The 17018-nt window shown below is 56.2% G+C and overlaps 1 protein-coding gene across 1 annotated transcript in view; it reads right to left on the reverse strand.

Moving 5' to 3' along the window:
- Nucleotides 1–1434: 1434 nt before the first annotated feature.
- Nucleotides 1435–17018, reverse strand: part of GPR179 (G protein-coupled receptor 179) — an 18673-nt gene continuing 3089 nt past the window's right edge. The window contains exons 3-11 of the mRNA XM_049637544.1: nt 15191–15278; nt 14533–14768; nt 13617–13685; nt 12885–12994; nt 12351–12586; nt 12014–12152; nt 11229–11334; nt 10528–10674; nt 1435–8715 (exon numbers count right to left, since the gene is read on the reverse strand). Coding sequence (XP_049493501.1) covers nt 3634–8715; nt 10528–10674; nt 11229–11334; nt 12014–12152; nt 12351–12586; nt 12885–12994; nt 13617–13685; nt 14533–14768; nt 15191–15278 — 6213 coding nt within the window. The 3' untranslated portion in view covers nt 1435–3633. The remainder of the gene's footprint in view (nt 8716–10527; nt 10675–11228; nt 11335–12013; nt 12153–12350; nt 12587–12884; nt 12995–13616; nt 13686–14532; nt 14769–15190; nt 15279–17018) is intronic.

Genomic DNA, 17018 nt, shown 5'->3' on the forward strand with positions numbered 1-17018 from the left:
TCAACGAAAGTATGTTTGGATACCTGTTTTTCCTGCAGCAGAGACTGGCAGAATTTTCTTTTTAATTACAAGGCAGGGATCAGAGTTTGAAATAAAACACTGTCAGGGTGTTGGACAAACTGTGGCGGGTTCTGTACCTCTCCCAGGGTTTACGCTGGAAGTAGACCAGCTTTCAGATGGCACAAATGGAAGGTAGGCTGAACTGAGCGATGTGACTTCCGGGAGATCCAGGTTTGGGACACATAATTAGCGTTCATTGAAGAGGGTCTTTTCTCATATACTGACTCACGTAGTCATCATTTGTACTTCGTAGAAGAATGTAAATCCAAAGAAATCATTTATCTTTCAGCCTTTCAATCATGTTCTTAATTATTGGCTGTATCCTGGTGCGATCCCAGGAAGCATGGTAGGAGGCAGGGGCCATGGAGGAGTTGATCCATTTGAGAATTCCCTCTGTAAGACTTCCCTGATTTCTAGCACCCCTTGGAGATGGTGACCATGCTTTTCAGCCCCCATCGGTAAAGCGAACGTACTAGAATATGAACCTGTTGAGAGTGAAGCAGTCCGGCTCCTGCTTGTTCCTGGGCTCTAGCTGGGCTGTCCGGAGGAGGTTGTGGGGCTTCACCTGCTTGTGTGTCTGGGTCATCTGAGGTACGACCAGGGAAACCACTGTACCAGCAACAAGCTTGGCTTTTACTATTTATCAGCCCAGTGGGGGCCCCCCTTAAAAAATAGGACCTTAATTCTCATACTTTGTATTTTTCAAGCCTAGAATTTTTTTTTAACAAGTCTGTCCCTTAGGGTCAGGATTAATCTGTTCTGATCTTATCCTGAGAGCAGAATCCAAAGAAACCAGAATCAGTTTCTAGTAACTGATGTAACTCCTCTACATCTAGTAACTGATGTAACCTAACTCCTCAGTCTGTCTACAACTACCGTCTCAGCAAGGCAGACAACAGACCAGTCCTCACTGGGGAAAGCTGATCTTTTTACAACAGCTGTTGAATGCAGACTGTGGGAACAAGATGTGTATGCCCCGGGGAGAGGCAGCACCGGTGGCTTAATCCAGAGCAGCCACTCTTTATCATATACCGTTTAGTCTCAGCCCTTTTGGCTTAAAATGTACATCAGTCTGCAGCATGTCTGAAGTGAGGTTTGGCCACATCCTATTTGCCTGAGCCCTGGATTAAGGCAAAATGAGAAGGCAAGTGCTTTCAGCAGGATCCACAGCTGGGGAGTATGGAGGAAGGGGAAGTAATCCAGGGAGGGCAGGGAAGCAGAGATGTGAAGAAACACGCTTAATGGGCACATGACCGATTGATTTCTCTGAATATATAAAAACAGTGCTTCAAATAAGCTGTTTCATCCCACTCCCCTAGATCTGTCTCAGGGGTCTCTAGATAATCCTAAATAGCAGCTAAGCGGTAGCTGCCACCAGGGAGCCAGAGGATAAGTGCAATTTTCATTTCCCCTTGGGATCAAATCCAGCTGAGCAAATGGCCCAGATGTGAAGGATTTGCTTGAAGGGCCAGGCAGAGACCATCTGCAGTGCCAGCCATGGAGCTGGATACAGGCCGAGAATTAGCCAGACCACCTCAAAGTCCTGAAGGCCGCAGTGTAGTTACCTCCGGCTTGCTCGTTTGACCGATCCGTCCCTCTCTAAAAACGTTGGAAAAAAGAAAATCACCATAATGAATAAGCTAGAACCCACTGCTTATTGGTCAAGAGAAAGCATTCTTTATTTTTTTTTTCCCCATGGTTTATTTCACAGCAGTGAAAGGAATCACTTTTCTGTTCCTAGCTAGACCAGACACAATGGAATTGTTCTGTTGTGCGGTTAGCAAAATTCTCACCGACTTAGGAGCGGTGAGGTTAACTAGCAGGAGCCCAGAGCAACACTACATTTTACTCCCCTGAAATCCCAGGCCAAGGGACCAGGTAAGTGGGAGAGGCTAGATATGGGAACAGGGGCATCTGGTCCCTGAATGACAAAGTTTTTCCATTCCTTCTTTTTGGAAATGGAGCATTTTGCTACTTCTGTAAAGTCCTGAATCTGCCTACGGTATTTGTATGCAGACTCATTTTTTTCCTCCCCATTGGGTATTTGGTCCTCTCGTTTTGTCTTTTTCTTCCCCGTGAATGGCATCAGTATCTGTGCAGTTAGAGGGTGGGCTTACTGCCATCTTCAGTGCCCCTGCCCGGCTCAGCCTGTTTCCTCCCCCCACCTCACCCCTGCCAATTCTAGGGCTTTTTTGACCAGTGCTTTTCTCCTTCCTTGTTTCCCTCTGGTTAACATCCTCCTATTCCGGCACTAGGATTACTTAAGCCGGGGTAGCCTGAACTGACTTGAGAGGATAGAGCTGAGCTCACTAAGAAGAAAACTGTGTTTACATGATGCCTTTTCACCGGCCCTCAGGACAACCTGCCCTGTAGTGCTACTCTTTCTGAGGGTAATTCTTGTGCTGACTGCAAACAGGACCTTCTTTCTCGCTTCTCAGGAAGGTAACTGTTGTGGGCCTCTTGTTACTGAGCAAGCGGTTTGGAGTGCTTTCTCACATCAGAGCCAGAAATTCCCCTGCCTCCAGCTGCATGGACAAGCAGAGAGGGGTCCCATTGGTGACAGCCCTGAAAGGCTGGGAGGAGAATGAGCCAGTGAGATGAGCTTGAGACTAGCCAAAGATGGGGCAGAAGTGGGGAGGAACGATTTGAAAAAGCTAGCAAGAGGCACACTCCTTAAACTGGAGGGGGTGTCTGGAAGGGAGAACTTTCCCTTGGCCAGTGTGGGGAGGATGTGGAGCCCCTGCCTTGCCTTCTATGCTGTCTCTGGTGTTGCTTTGGATGCCAGATGTTGATAAGGAAGTAAGAGTGCTTGATTGGCTCTACCTGAGCAGCCAACCAGAGCAGGTATGAGGATCAACACAGCAGAAACTGGAGCTCCAAAGTCAAAATGACAAGGTCTTTAAGGCATTTTGGGTACTTTTTTTGAGCCATTAAGTTTCCCCCCTGCTCTGCGCTGATGGTGTGGAACCTGCTTGGGATTCTCTCTCCCTCTCTCTCTCTCACTCCCTCCCCTGCTCTGTCTCTCTCTGTGTCTCTCTCTCTCTCTCAAAATAAATAAACTTAAGGTTTTCCCCCTGATTTATCTTTGAACTTGAGTTAAGTGGCTTCTTAAGCTTCCTGTGGTGACCTATTATAGCATTCCTCAGACCCTAACGCTGCCAGTGCCTTGCATGGTTTATAGTTTCTTCTCAAAAAAGGGGTCTTTTTATGAGAAAATGTGGGCTGGGCACTGCTGACTTCCTTTCATCCCAAACACTGGCCTTATGAGTGTCCAGACACAGCTGTGTCGAGTCCTCTAGCTGGATGGGGGGATTCGTCAGAAGCAGAGGGTCTCGCCTTGGTTCCCTGGAGCAGGAAGAAGAGTGGGAAGTAACGAGAGGACAAGACTTTCTGTTGGGGTCTGAGCTGCACCCTTCTTGTACAATTTGTCCGAATGATTGACTTCTGGCCTTCGTGGAGAGGGCAAGTGGCCAAGTGTCTTTGACTTGGCTCTTGGGGAACATGGAGGACTTGGAAAGGACTTTGGCTCTTGAAAACCAGCCACCAGATGTCTGGCCTCACCCGATGGATCTGTTACTCGCAGTCCCAAGGATAGACAGTTGGAGGGGAGAGTTCTTCATATGGAGCTATAGAAGCCACTTCTTTGTCTTCAGCGAAGGAGGAAGACTCGTGAGCCTCAGCTTCCTGGAGACTTGGCTCGTGTCCTGAAGCTCCTTGGAGTTCTCGGACCCCTTCTAGAGTAAAAGTAGTGGCTGCCTTGCTCCCCTCAGGGCGGGGGCTTTTGCTCTCTGGAAGGAAGCTACCCGGAGGTCTGTGGACTAAAAGGCATGGTGGGTTCTCAGGGGCTGGGGGGAAAAATATTTCTGTCTGAGTTGCTGTTAAAGCCAGAAGGCCAGATTCCTCAGGTGGGGCTCCGGTTCCCTCCCAATCACAGATGTCTGCCATGGTGCCCTTTATTTTATTTCCTTCTGGATCCGTGATTTCCCATTGACACAGCTCTGCCACCCTGCTCCCCGTACTGCTTACTCCGTGGGGACCGACTTGGGGTTGGTCAGTGTCCGGAGCATCTGGCTGGGGGAGGAGCTCCCCGGAACCTGAGCAGACGGTCGCCTGCTCTTTGCTGACTTTTGCTGCTGCTTTTGAAAAGTGTTCTTCAGTCCCCGGAGATGCCGCCTTTTGAGGGATCATCTCTCCTTGCCCTTGGGATTTTCCGTCCACCTCTTGTTCCAGTCCCCCTTCCTCAGCAGCTTCTGTCTTCGCCTCCCAAGGGCAGATGTCTGCTTCTTTAGCAGATGGAGACTCTCTTGCTTCCCACGGACACACTTCTGCCACCTTGGCCCCCACACTGCCTGCTGCCTCCGAACTGCCTTCGCTTCTGGCAGAAGCTTGTGGGGCTGGTTGCGGAGACGGACCCCCACAATCCTGACTCTCCCAGGGACCCACCGCCTCCTGTTTCCCATCTGCCCTCTCTGGCTTTTCCTGAACTGCCACAATTTGGGGCTCTGGTCTTCCTGGGACCTTCCCCTTCTCTTGAGGTGTCCCTTTCCCATCCTGTCTTGCCATCCCTTCGTCAGGGACCCTTTCAGTCACCTCCCAGGGGCAGATATCAGCTTTGGCGCTGCCATCAGGGTTAGGATCATCCCATGGGCACACCTCAGCAAGCCTGCCCCCAACGCCAGCCAGGTCCTGAGAGCCGGCCTTAGGTGGGTCACGGCATTGACCGTCCGGGTGGGAGGAAGCACCTGCCGGGGTCATGCTCTCCCGTGGACAGACAGATTGTAGCTCTTTGCTTGCTTTCCCCCTGTCTTCAGTAGTGAATTCTCCTGCTTTTGAAGACGGGGCTTCTACTGGGGTTCTGTGTTCTGGGAAGGAGCCCATCTTTGCATCTTGCGTCAGGTCCCCTTCCTCCACTGCCTCATCCCTCGCTTGCAAGGAATGTCCCTCTTTCACGTTGCCACTCGTGCTGAGGGATGAGTCTGAGACCTCGGGGCCCTGAGCAGAGGGAGCCCTCAAGTCCTTCTCCCAAGGACAACTAGCTTCCTCTTCTTGACTCTGTTTTGTCTCCCATTTTGATCTGTCTTCTCCCAGGGAGGTGAGTCTCCCCTTTTCTAGAATTTTCTCCTGTCCTGCTGAGTCACTCCCCCTTTCTTGTTCCAATCTTGTCCCAGTAGCTCCTTCGTTCACCTCCCAGGGACAGATCTTGGCTTTCTCACTGGTAGGTGCTTCCTCCACTTCCCAGGGACACACCTCAGCTGCCCTGCACCCCACATGGTCCGTTTCCTGGAGTCCACCTTTTGGTCTGTCAGTGCCCAGAGTGTCCGAATGCTGACAGGAGCCCCCTGGATCCAAGCTTTCCCAGGGACAGGCCACCTCCCGCTCCCAGGCTGGCCCCTCCGGCTTCTTTGGAGAGGTAACAGCTATCTCGCTGGGTCCAGGACCTGCAGAAGCCTTTCCTGTGTCATTTGGAAATTTCCTAACGGCCTCAACTCCCAAAGCTCTTTCCTGCCTTGCTCCAGCACTCACCTCCCAGGGACAGACCTCAGCCTTCTCGGCACGCATGGTTTCTTCCATGTCCCAGGGACAGATCTCGGCAGTTTTGCCTCCCACACTGCCTGACATGTGGAAACTGGCTTCGGCTCTACTTGTGTCTTGAGGACCTGGTTGTGGGGAGAAGCTGCCAGGGTCCACGTTCTCCCAAGGACAGAGTGCTTCTGTATTTTGGAGCTGTCCCTCAGGCTTTTCCCCAGCTGCGCCGTCTTTGATTCCTGATGTTCCAGGCATTTTCTCCTCGTCCTTTGGAGGTTCTCCTGCTTTTGCCGCCTGTCCTGATGTCCAGTCCTCTCTTATTCGTTCATTTACCTCCCAGGGACAGAGTTCTGCCCTGGCAGGTGTTACTTCCCTCAGCTCTGGCCTGGGATCTTCCCATGGACATACCTGTGTTGCCCTGCTTCCTCCATTGCTGAGGAGTTGGCCACCACCTTTGGCTGAGAAATTATCTAGACACGGGCTGGGGTGCCCAGGGGCTGTGCCGTCCTGGGGACACACTGACTCCTGCTGTTGACTACTTTTCTGCATTGCTTTTCCAGTTTGTTCCCCCATCTCTCCAAAGAGCCCTTTTCTAGAGGCTTTCCCCTTTCCCTGGAGAAATTCTCCACCTGTCCCCTGACCCGGCAGTTCCTTCCCCACTACCTCATCACCCAGCTCCCAGGGACAGACCTCTGCTTTCCCGACGGGAGCATCTCCTGCCTCCCATGGACACACCTCCGAGATGCTAGTGCCCAAACTCCCGGAGCACACAGGGGTTCCCGGGGCCGGAGTAGAGACTGCTGAGGGACCCCGGAAATCTGTCCTCTCCCACCGACAAAAAGACTCCAAGTCTCCACTCAGTTTCTGTTCTTTCCAGAAGGTTGCTTTCTTGGGGGTTTCCTGCTTTTCCTGGGGAAGCTTCACTCCCTCCTGGAATGGTTTTCCATTCTCTCCTTCACATGCCTCCCAGGGACAGAGCTCTGCCTTGGTAGTGTCGGGTATACAAGCTCCTGGGCCTGTGGCTCCCTGCTGAGGCTTCTCCACCTCTCTAGCTTCTAGCCGGCCCGCTGCCTCAGACCTGCCGTCGTTTCTGTCAGAGTCCTGAGAGGCCGACCAAGAGCACAGACTCCCAGGATCGGCACCCTCCCAGGGACATACCACCTCCTGCCCCCTGACCAGCCTCTCTGGCTTTTTCCGAGCAACGACAGCCACGTTTTGGGGCCCTGACTTTTCCGACGCCTTCCTTCTCTCTTGGGAGTCACCTAGAGCTTGTTGTTGTGTCCCCTTCTCGGGGGCCCCTTCACTCACCTCCCAGGGGCAGGTCTGGGCCTTGTTGCTACTGTCAGGCTGACTTGCTTCTGACTGGGCGACTTCCCTGGGGCATACCTCTGGCGTCCTGCGGTCAGCACTGCCCGTGGGCTGGAGGCCAGCTCTGGGCGGTTCCTGCCAGCCCACGGGGGCTTCTTTTGCTCGCTCGGCAGTTTTGTCCCCGACTGTGCCCTGCCTGGCTTGCCTCAGGGCAGCAGACCCCGCTTTACCGTCTCTCTCTACTTTTGCCTCCCCGGGACCTTGGGATGCCCTCCTGCCTCTCTCTTCTTGTTCCCTGCTGCCCTCCTGGTGGTAGACTTGGAGCATTCTGCTGGTGTGAGCGTTCTGTTGGTTCTGGAGGGTCTCCTCATCGTCACAGGGTGCGAGGGCGGCCTGCTTACTCACGGCCTTGGGCCGGCCTAGCCTGGGAGATCGGGGGCAGGCCCCCACGCCCTCTCCCGAGGCTCTGCCCTTCTCCTCCGGCTCAGGACTCCCTTCCCCGCTCTCCTTCTCTCTGTGAGTGCTCCGAGAACGGGTCAGAGCTTTGATAGCCAGGCCGAGACTGTGCATGGAACCCTGCTGAACAGGGGTCTTGAGGCTGTGGGATTTAGAGAAGACCTTGGACTTGTCTTCGTCCCCCTCACCGGCTTCCCCTTGGAGACGTCCATCCTCTGTGGCCATCCCACTCTCCCCCGTCCCTCTTCTCTCAACTGCAACCGAGAGGGCCCTCCAGAGCTTGCCCCGAGCCGGGGCAGGGGAGTGGTTGCCTCGCTCTGGCCCCGCGGGGCCCTCTGGAGCTACATTTCCTTTCTTGACCGGCAGTTCTGCATTCTCCCAGGGGCAGATGAAGGTGAGCAAGCTGGGGCTCTGGGGGGGTACTGGGACTGGTGCCAGGGCGGGCAGCGGGGTCGGGGCTGGGGCTGGAGCCGGCATCAGAGCGGGAGCCAAGGTGGAGGTGGGGGAGAGCATCCTCGGCTCTCCCAGGCAGGCCCCGGACAGGGCCATGATGGGTGTGGAAACCTGGTGCCGGACGGGCGGGTGAGGCAGCCTTTTCGTGGCCTCCTCCTGAAGCCTCCCGGCGGCGGCGGCATGGGAGCCGTGCACACTGCGGCTCTTGGCGGGGGAAGGTGGGGCTGACAGGGGCGCCCCTCGAGCTCGCTCCGGCCTCCTGGCCGATGGCCTCCTCACTGGGCTGGCCGAGGCTGCCTCGGCCTTCTTCCTCTCCTCTCGCTCCTTCGCCAGCCGATAGGTCTCCTCCAGGTAGGCCTGGCTGGCTACGAGCAGGGCCTGTTCCCTGGAGCCCGCCACCACGCTGAGCGACTTCTGCAGCGACGCGGGCCGGGCCCGGGGCAGCCTGTCGCCCACCGTCAGGTTGTGGGCGCTGGCCGACCTGAAGCCCAGGCCCGGGGGCCCCTCCGCCGCCTCCCGGCTCTCCCTGCTTTCCCGCGAGGCCTTCATGGCCAGCTTCCTCCTCAGCAGCGAGTCGAGGAGCGGCGGGTCCTGCTCGCGGCGGCGGCTGTGGCGGTCGTGGTCGTAGGCGCTGCGGGACTTGCGCAGGGCCGGGGGCCCCTCGGGGTCCTGGAGGCTGGAGCTGAGCAGCCGGCGGCGCGAGGAGCCGGGCAGGCTGCCGAGGCTGGGGGAGCCCGAGTCCCGGGAGTGCTGGCGGGCCAGGGCCTCCGGGAACTCGGCCAGGCACCTCATGAAGGAGCGGCCCAGGCCCTGGCGCCAGCTGCCCCGCTTCTTGGGCAGGTGCGGGTTGTTGGCGGCCATCTCCTTGGTCTTGTGGACCTCTAGCTGGGCGTAGAGCTTCTTCAGCTCGTCCTGCGGGAAGGGGAGGAGGGGGGAGAGCAGAGCCCCTGGTCAGATGCACAGCTAAGCTCTCTCCATCCCCCTGGGGGCTGTCCTGCCTCCCCCTCGGCCGTTATTTGGACCACTGTCTCTGCACATCTCTTTCCCACCAAGCTGTGTTCCCTCCCTGCTTTGCACACTCTCAGAATTCGCCTGTTCTCTCCCAGCCAGGTCCTCTCAGACCCAAGGAAGCAGGGTGCACCCCTTTCTCTGGGGGCGCTGTCATCTGATGGGAAGCCACCCGCTTGGGGGGTGGGAAACCTGGGTTTGAGGCCGGTGACCCATCATGTGCCTGGAGGCTATTTCTAGAGCTCTCTGTCTCTCTGCCTTTTTTTTTTTTTTTTATTCATTTTGGAGAGACAGAACGTGAGTGGGGGTTGGGGGCAGCGGCAGAGAGAAGGAGACACAGAATCAGAAGCAAGCTCCAGGCTCTGAGCTGTCAGCATAGAGCCTGACACGGGGCTCGAACTCAGGAACCGTGAGATCATGACCTGAGTCAAAGTCGGACACTTAACCGACTGAGCCACCCAGGCTCCCCTCTCTGCTTCTATGGGTTCAGTCCGTCAAGCAGCCGACGTCCAACTTCAGCTCAGGTCATGATCTCGCGGTTCAAGAGTTCAAGCCCCGCATTGGGCTCTGTGCTGACAGCTCAGAGCCTGGAGCCTGCTTCAGATTCTGTGTCTCCCTCTCTCTCTGCCCCTCCCCTGTTCGTGCTCTGTCTCTCAAAAATAAACAAACATGGAAACATATTTTTTAATTAAACACACACAAGAAAAGAACCGGCCACCTACTGTTAGGTTCCTTAAGAGGATCACATGAGCTCCTCAATGGTGTGAAAAGTGTCATATTCAGGTGCAAGTGAGGGAATGGGACTTTGAGAGTCTTACACTTTTGGGTTTCTCCCCAGAGCCAGCATCGGGAGAGAGACTGGGTGCTGTTCCACAAAGCGGGGGGCCCAACGCAGCACTGCTGTGGCAGCGCACCCCCATACTCTCTGGCCTCCCTGCTCGACTGGGGCCTCAGGTCAGCCTCTTCCCAGGGGAGCAGAGCCCAGAGGGTGAGGAGGACATGGGGGAAAGCCAGGCAGAGACACTTGGGACAAAGAGGGAATTGGGAGATGCAAACAAGTCAGGAAGCCCCGTGGAGACAGAAGGAATGGACAGATGGCTTCCTGAGATTGTTAACCACACCTTAGGTTTTATCAGACAACGGGCTTAGACCACCAAGTTTCCTTATTTCCTACCCACTGAGCCTCTCATTGGGGTTCCGTGACTATGACCCTCCTAAGCAGAAAAAGAAGAGTAAAGATGCTCTCCCGAGGTAAGACTCAGGAAGAACTCCCTCTAAGACCGCCAGGTCCAGGGAATGGGTATCCTGTTGTGGAAATCTCTGGTAGCCGCTAACTGCCTGAACTACCCAGCCCCATAGCTGGCCCTGGGGTCACCCGCAGCTCGAGTGTAATGGGGACTGAGAGGCTTCTTAATCTGCCCCTCATGATGCCTCTGCTGAGTGGGGGTGGAGCTCCACTCATGGGTCTGCGGCCTGGGCCACAGGGACTTTGGGGGTCTTTCCACTTGGGTGGTTTGTGACCTCATCTGAATAGAGTCAGGGGAAAGCAGCTTAGGGCAATGGTGGAGAAGGGAGGGAGGCAGGTCTTAGAGGGAGGGAAAGCTGGGGACAAGAGGGGACCTGCAGTGGTACACAGCCCAGATGGCAGGGCAGCAGCGATCCTGGCCCAGTCCCGAAAAGCTAGCATCCAAAGGAGGCAAGGAGGGCGGCGCATACCCGAATGTCTCCGGGGTCCAGGCTGCGCTCGCTCCAGGCCGAGGCGATGCTGCTGTCCAGGTAGGAAGCTGACCGCTGGAGGTCCAGCTCGTCCTCATACACCTCATCCACAATCTCCTCTCGGGGAGGAGCCCCCGGCTTCTGGAACTGGCCAGGGTGGGTGTGACAGGGAAAAAGAGTCAACTTCACTTCCTGTTCACGCCTATTCCCACCTGCCTCATGAAATCCAATCTTCACAGCCTCTCTAATTTGCAATTCTGAGGGCATGGAGACTTTTGCTCCCCCTCATTCTCCCTGAGTTTCTCTAGCTCAGAGACCGGGGAGGGGAGATCCTGAGCCCCTGCCCCCACAATTCCTAGCCATGTCCTTCAGCTCCCCAACCCATCCCTCTGTAACTGCTTCCAAGATGATTTTTCAGAGTCCACCAAACGAAACTGCCAGTTGTGTTACAAGGACCCCTACAGTCCTAGCTCTTATTTCCTTTGCCCTGAGATTCGAGGCGGAGAGATACAATAGCTTCCCCCCCCGACCCCCACCCCAAGTGGGCTTCCACTCAGCGCGCCCTGTGGCTCCGCCCTCTCACCCCCGGGTGTCATCCTCACTCTGACCTGGAGAGGGTGCTGAGGCAGCAACAGATCCACGGCGCGCCCCTTACAAAGGGGCTGGGGTCTGGCTCACAGCCAGGAGGGGCAAGACCTCACCTTAGGAATGAAGATCAGAGCCAGCGTGGTGGTGACCGTGCTGTGGGTGTGGAAGAAGAAGAGGAGCAGAGTCCAGTCCGGGTGCAGGGAGGGAACCAGCACAAATCTGAGGGTGGGAGGGGAGGGGAATGAACGTTACCGGTGGGTGGGAGGGAGTGGCCTGTTCCCTCTCACCTGTCTCACTGGCTCACCTCCCAGCCTGAGCCCTGATCTCCGTGGGGGTTCTGGGTGGGTTGGAAAGGGCAATTTTCCTTCTTCCTGCCCTCTCTTCGGATGTAGGTCCCACTTCAAGCTCACGTTAACCCCCACCTCCGAGAAGCCCTCCCAGACTCTTCTCTGGTTGCCTAGAGCACAGACTTGCCCTCCACACCTCTGTGATGGGCTGTCCCGTGGGTTGATTCTGCCTGTACCACAGGGCCAAGTCCTCGCGGACCCTCATAGCAGGCCTGTTGCTGGATCGGCTGAGGTGGGAGGGTGGTGGGGAAAGGCAGGGAGAATTGAGCACGTGTGGGAAGGAGCATGGTGGAGGTGCCGGAGACGGGGCTTGGGAATAGGAGAGGAGTTAGGAGTGCGCATGCTTCCTCTTTTTGGGTGTCGGGTGAGACACGGGGTGCAGGAAGGGTGTCTGCCGGGTAGGGAGAGAGCTACAGATGGGAGACCTTCCTCGCCTTGCCAAGGCATAGCTGTGCTGCGAGGATGGCTGTGGGATGGGGTTCCCTGGCCTGGGAGAGGCAAGGAGTGGTGTGAGGGTGGGAGGGGTGGTGGGTAGGAGGGCCCGTGCTCACCTGGCTGCATGGAAGGCCGCAGAGAACAGCAGCTCATTGTGCAGGGCGATGCCCATGTAGCGCGGCTCATGGAAGGCCGAGGGGACAGCTCGGGTGGCGTAGCAGAGGAAGCTGCCCCAGCACAGGAGCAGCATCTCGGCTGTGGGAGAGCAGGGGCCACCGAGTCAGGCACCGCCTCAGCAGCCCCTTTCTCTGTCGGGTGTGCTGGGGGGAGCCCGGGCCAGGGGTCTGGGGACAAGGTAGGAGGACTAGGTCAGGAGCACCGCCCCCCCCCTCCCCACCCCGGAGGTTCAGGGCTGAGGGCCAGAATGAGGCGGGCTCGGTGGGAGCAGCTCACCCACAACCATGATGTAGTCCCAGCGGTCGTGGTGGCACAGGTAGAAGTGGCGGCCTGCGAGAGTGTGGCCTCGGGTCACCAGGGGCGTGTGGATGCCTCGTTCCAGGGCCCCCACCGTCCACACGGCCAGGAAGCCCAGCACTAGCAGCAGGAGCAGCCCCAGACGCTGCAGCAGCCGCCCGTTGCTCAGGTGGGGGCCCCGCTGGGCCGTTCGGGACAGAAACAGCTGGAGCACCCTACAGGGGTGTGGGGCATAGGGGGAGGACCAAGGAGAGGGGGGCCAGGTCTCTGGCCTCTGTCCGTGGCTTCCTTCCCCTCCGTAATACCCATCCTCCTGTCCCTTCCATGGTGTGCTGCCTCCCCACCCCACAGAATGTTGCATGCTGGGGAGGGCTACGGTGACAGGGGCAGGCCTGGGGGGGTGGGCCGCGCACAGGGGAGTGGAGCTGGCCGGGAAGAACTCCACTCTGTTCCAGATGAGCTGGGGCAGCCCGGAGTGAGCAGCATGAGAGCAAGGTCTGCCCCAGACCCTACCTATAAAGCTTGAGTATAATGGTGCCGTAGACAGTGGCAAAACCCAGCAACCGGACCCAGCGGAGAACGATGCAGCGGAAAACACTGGGCTTGAAGTACAGGATGAACACCTGGGCGGGCGGGGGGGGGGGGTGGGGGGTGGGGGGACAAAAATAGCTGCTCTTAGCTGCACTTCCTCTTCAAAAAAAAAAGTTTTATTTATTTTTGAGAAAGAGTGTGAGCGGGGGAGGGGCAGAGATGGGGTGGGGAGGGACAGAAGATCCAAAGAGGGCTCTGTGCTGACAGCAGTGAGCTGATGCAGGGCTTGAACTCACAAACCGTGAGCCAAAGTTCTGACTTCTGAACCGAAGTCAGACGCTCAACAGACTGGGGCACCCAGGTGTCCCCACCACTGTACTTCCTCTAATGTGCTAGGCCTCTGCTAAGCCCATTGCTGACCTTCCTAACAGCCTTGCAATAGAGGCATCATCACCTCCCTTCTGCAGAGGAGCGGCTCAAGTATCAGAGAGGTTAGGTAAATTGTCCTAAGTCACACAGTAAGTCATAGGGCTCTTTTTAGCCTGGACTCTTTGGCTCCAGAGCTCACTAGGCCAGCCTGTCATTTGTAGGTATGAGTATGGGGATTTGGAGGTCTCTGAATCTCCCCAAGAGAGCAGAAAGGAGGAAGGATTCTGGGTTGTGGAGGGCGCCAGCCAGGGATGAGGCGGGGCCAGACTCTGGCCACAAACTCACAGGGAAGTAGAGAAGCAGGGATCCAAAAAGGATGGTCTCCAGCAGGACAACTCCAGAGGCTCGGATCCTCTGTGAACCCAGGAAAGAGAGAGGCGTATAAGCAGGGCAGTGGGAGGACAGAGGCTGGACGATGGTGGGAGGAGAGTCTCAGGCCTTTTTTAGGGGTCACTTTTACTGGCCTTGAACCAAGGCCTTGCCTTGGAACCTCAGCTCCGCCCTCTCCGCCCACAGCCACGGCCCCACTGCCACCACAGGCTCTTAGCTCCGCCACGCTAAGCAGGGTCCAGGTGGCACAAAGGTCGAGTCCCCCAGCCCCATGCCTCTCCCAATCCCAGCCTGGGCCTCGCTGGGGACCTGGGCTCAACTCACAAGTTGTTGGAGCTAGAAGGGATCTCACACGTTCCCTCGAAACTTTGGGTCAGACCGATTCTTTGTCTAGGTAACCCCTTCTCTGCCTGGTAACCATTTAGCTGACCCTCAGGCCTGGCTCAAGCGTCCTGTTCTCCAGAAAGTCTCTCCCGGACCATCTTCGGCAGGACAACTGGGGCCTTTCTCTGAGCTGCCACAGCTATACCAATACCCACTTTCCCCCCTCGCCTCTGTTTTGCTGCGCTTTTTCCTTACTTGCCTGCTTCCTCCTTTCAGCTGGGAGCCCCACGAGGGTCCAGATCACTTCTCCCTAGTACCTACACTGTGTTTTGAGTCAAGTCCAATGCTTCCATTTTCCAGGTGAGGAAACAAATCTAAGGCAGCGGGGTCACTTTGCCTAATGTCACACAGTGGGTGAGTTGAAGAATTCAGACCAGAACCATTTCTTCTGAGCTCTAGTCTTAGGTAAGTCTCTGGTCTCCAGTTGATGCTGGGGACTCGAGGTGGGAAGGACGCGGGTAGGGCAGATTCGTGGGGCCTTGCTTGCCTTGCTTCGGCGGCAGCGGTAGGAGGCCAGCATGCTCAGGAAGACGGCCAGCATGCAGCTGGCCTGGCAGGCCAGGACCGCGGCCCGCAGCGCCAGAGCTTCCTCCACCAGGCACGGCGTGGCATCCACGCAGCTGGTGCAGCCCTCGGCACATGGCCGGCACCGCAGCAGCCTCCCAGAGCTGCCCTGAGGGGACCCGAATTGCCCAGTAGGCTGGGCGGCACTCTCTTCTAACCCTATAAAGAACAAGATGGGTGCAAGGAGAGGGGCATGGCCCGGGGCATCCCAGCCTGCTCTCGCACGGGTCACCGTAGCCCTCTCCCTCTCCGTCCGGTGGTCTGTCACCGCCGGGACAAGGGCTGGGAAGGGGAGGAATGAGGAAGTTGGATATTCCCAGGGGAGGACAGGGTACTAGGAAGAGGTGATGCCAGGCTAGGGTTCGTTGCAAGGTCAACTTGCATCAGCTTGGCATGTTGTGGGGTCATTTTCAGAAGGCGCAGACACCCCCAAGTTGGACCCTGCCTGCCTCTCCTGCTTCTCTTGACCTTCTGCCCTTACCCCACAAGTCTCCTCCCAGCCTGCCTTTTTCCCTCAGGTGCCCCGTCCGCCCGGCCCAGCCTGACCCTCACCACAATGACCCTCACCACAATGAACATACCCCCGGAGTGGCTTGCCCCGTAGAAGCCGGGTCGGCAGCGGCACAGGTAGTGGCCAAGGACAAAGCCCTGACTCTCCAGGGGGACACACTGTGGGGATGACAAACATGATAGGTATTTATATGGGGATTTCCCTTTTGGGAAGAGGTGGAGGGTACATGTACCTTCCAATCCACGGCCCCTGGTCCATACGAGGGGCCCCTCCCTACCAGAAGTCCTCCCTAGTCCTTAGGAAGCCTTCCCTCCCTGGAAGCCCTACTCTAGCCCCGCGGTTACCTCTTTTCAACATAGAGTTTGGGGACAGATCACCCTTTTATTCTGACTCGCAATGACAGGAGCCATACAGGTCTCATTTCCTAGTGCCCAGCTGTCGGAGCGAGGGGCTGGGCGAGGTGGAATTTGGGAGAGAACTCGGAGTCCGATCGCACCTATGTGCCTACATCCTGTTTCAAAGGGTCCCCATCAGCCTCCCCCTTTGGCTCACAGGTGAGTTGAAAAGGCCCCCACAGAGGAGCAGTTTCCCCTACCAGGTGCCATCTGGCTTTGGCACAGGACTGCTTTCCCCAGCCCTAATGCCAGGCTAATGCCAGGCCAGTGGGATGCCAAGGCCAGCTCTTTACTCCACCTTCACCCATTGATGTTTGCCCAGCAGGGGACCGAGCAGACCTCAGAGCCAGGCAGGGAAGAGGAGCACGTGGATGAGGTCAGCTCTGCTGCGGGGGGTGGTTAGGGACAGACAGCAGTGGGATAAAGGAAGGGGTTCACCCTGGGAGATTCCATATCTGGCACCTTTCACCTAGAAAAGTTGGAGGGTGGTGCTTCTGAAATTGGGGCCCAGCTTCCCTTCTTGCCCGGGGCCCTAGAACACGCTCTGTTTTTGCCACAGTCTGCAGAATCAGACAAATGCGTACGGAGACGAGCTGTGGCTGGGTTTAATAACGCACCGAATAATGGCGGCCCTTCTCCATCCCTGGACTTACAGTTTCAAACACATGTGCCCTGAAGAGCAACGGATGCCCAAACCCGCCCCACCTCCCAGCAGCCTGCAGGGCTCGCCTTGGCTCCGCTTCAGCCTAGGAACAACATGCAGTCGAGTGCAACCGTGGAGCGGATTAGTTCACTGGCCTCCCAGTTTCCCAGCCCTTGGCTTTCAGGATTACCAGCCATCGCTTTCCATCATCCAGATTCTCCTGCATCCATGGCTTTGATTCTGCCGGCATCTGGCTTTGGTTCCATCACCTTTACTGGTCCCAGAGCTCTTCAAGCTCCTTCTTTGGTTAGATTTCTCCCCTACTCCAACCAACCATTACACTTGGATCAACAAACACCAACAGAGCATCCTTTGTGGGTCAGAAGGAACCCAGAGCTCTGTCGACAAGGAGAATGTAGTCCAGGAGAAGGAAAGGGGATGACTAATAGGGGCTCAGGTTGCAGTCCTGGGGATGGATGCTGGAGCACCCAGTACCAAAAGGGAGAGGCACACTGAGATTTCAAAGGAATGAGGGTGGCTGTCTCCAGTGGGAGGTGGGGAGTAAGCTGTAAGTGTCCTCACTGTTTTTTTAATGTACGCTCTACGCCCACTGTGGGGTTTGAACTCAAGACCCCGAGATCAAGAGCTGCATGCTCTACCGACTGAGCCAGCCAGGAGCCCGGTCACTTTCTTTTTCAATGTTCACATATATATATATATATTTATATATATAACATATATATAAATATATATTTATATATATAATATATATTTATATATATTGTATATTTATATATAGATTTATAAATATATATAATTATATAAAATTTATATAAATACCAATATATAAATGTTCACAT

The sequence above is a fragment of the Panthera uncia genome, chromosome E1 (assembly GCF_023721935.1).
Source record: "Panthera uncia isolate 11264 chromosome E1, Puncia_PCG_1.0, whole genome shotgun sequence".
NCBI lineage: Eukaryota > Metazoa > Chordata > Mammalia > Carnivora > Felidae > Panthera > Panthera uncia.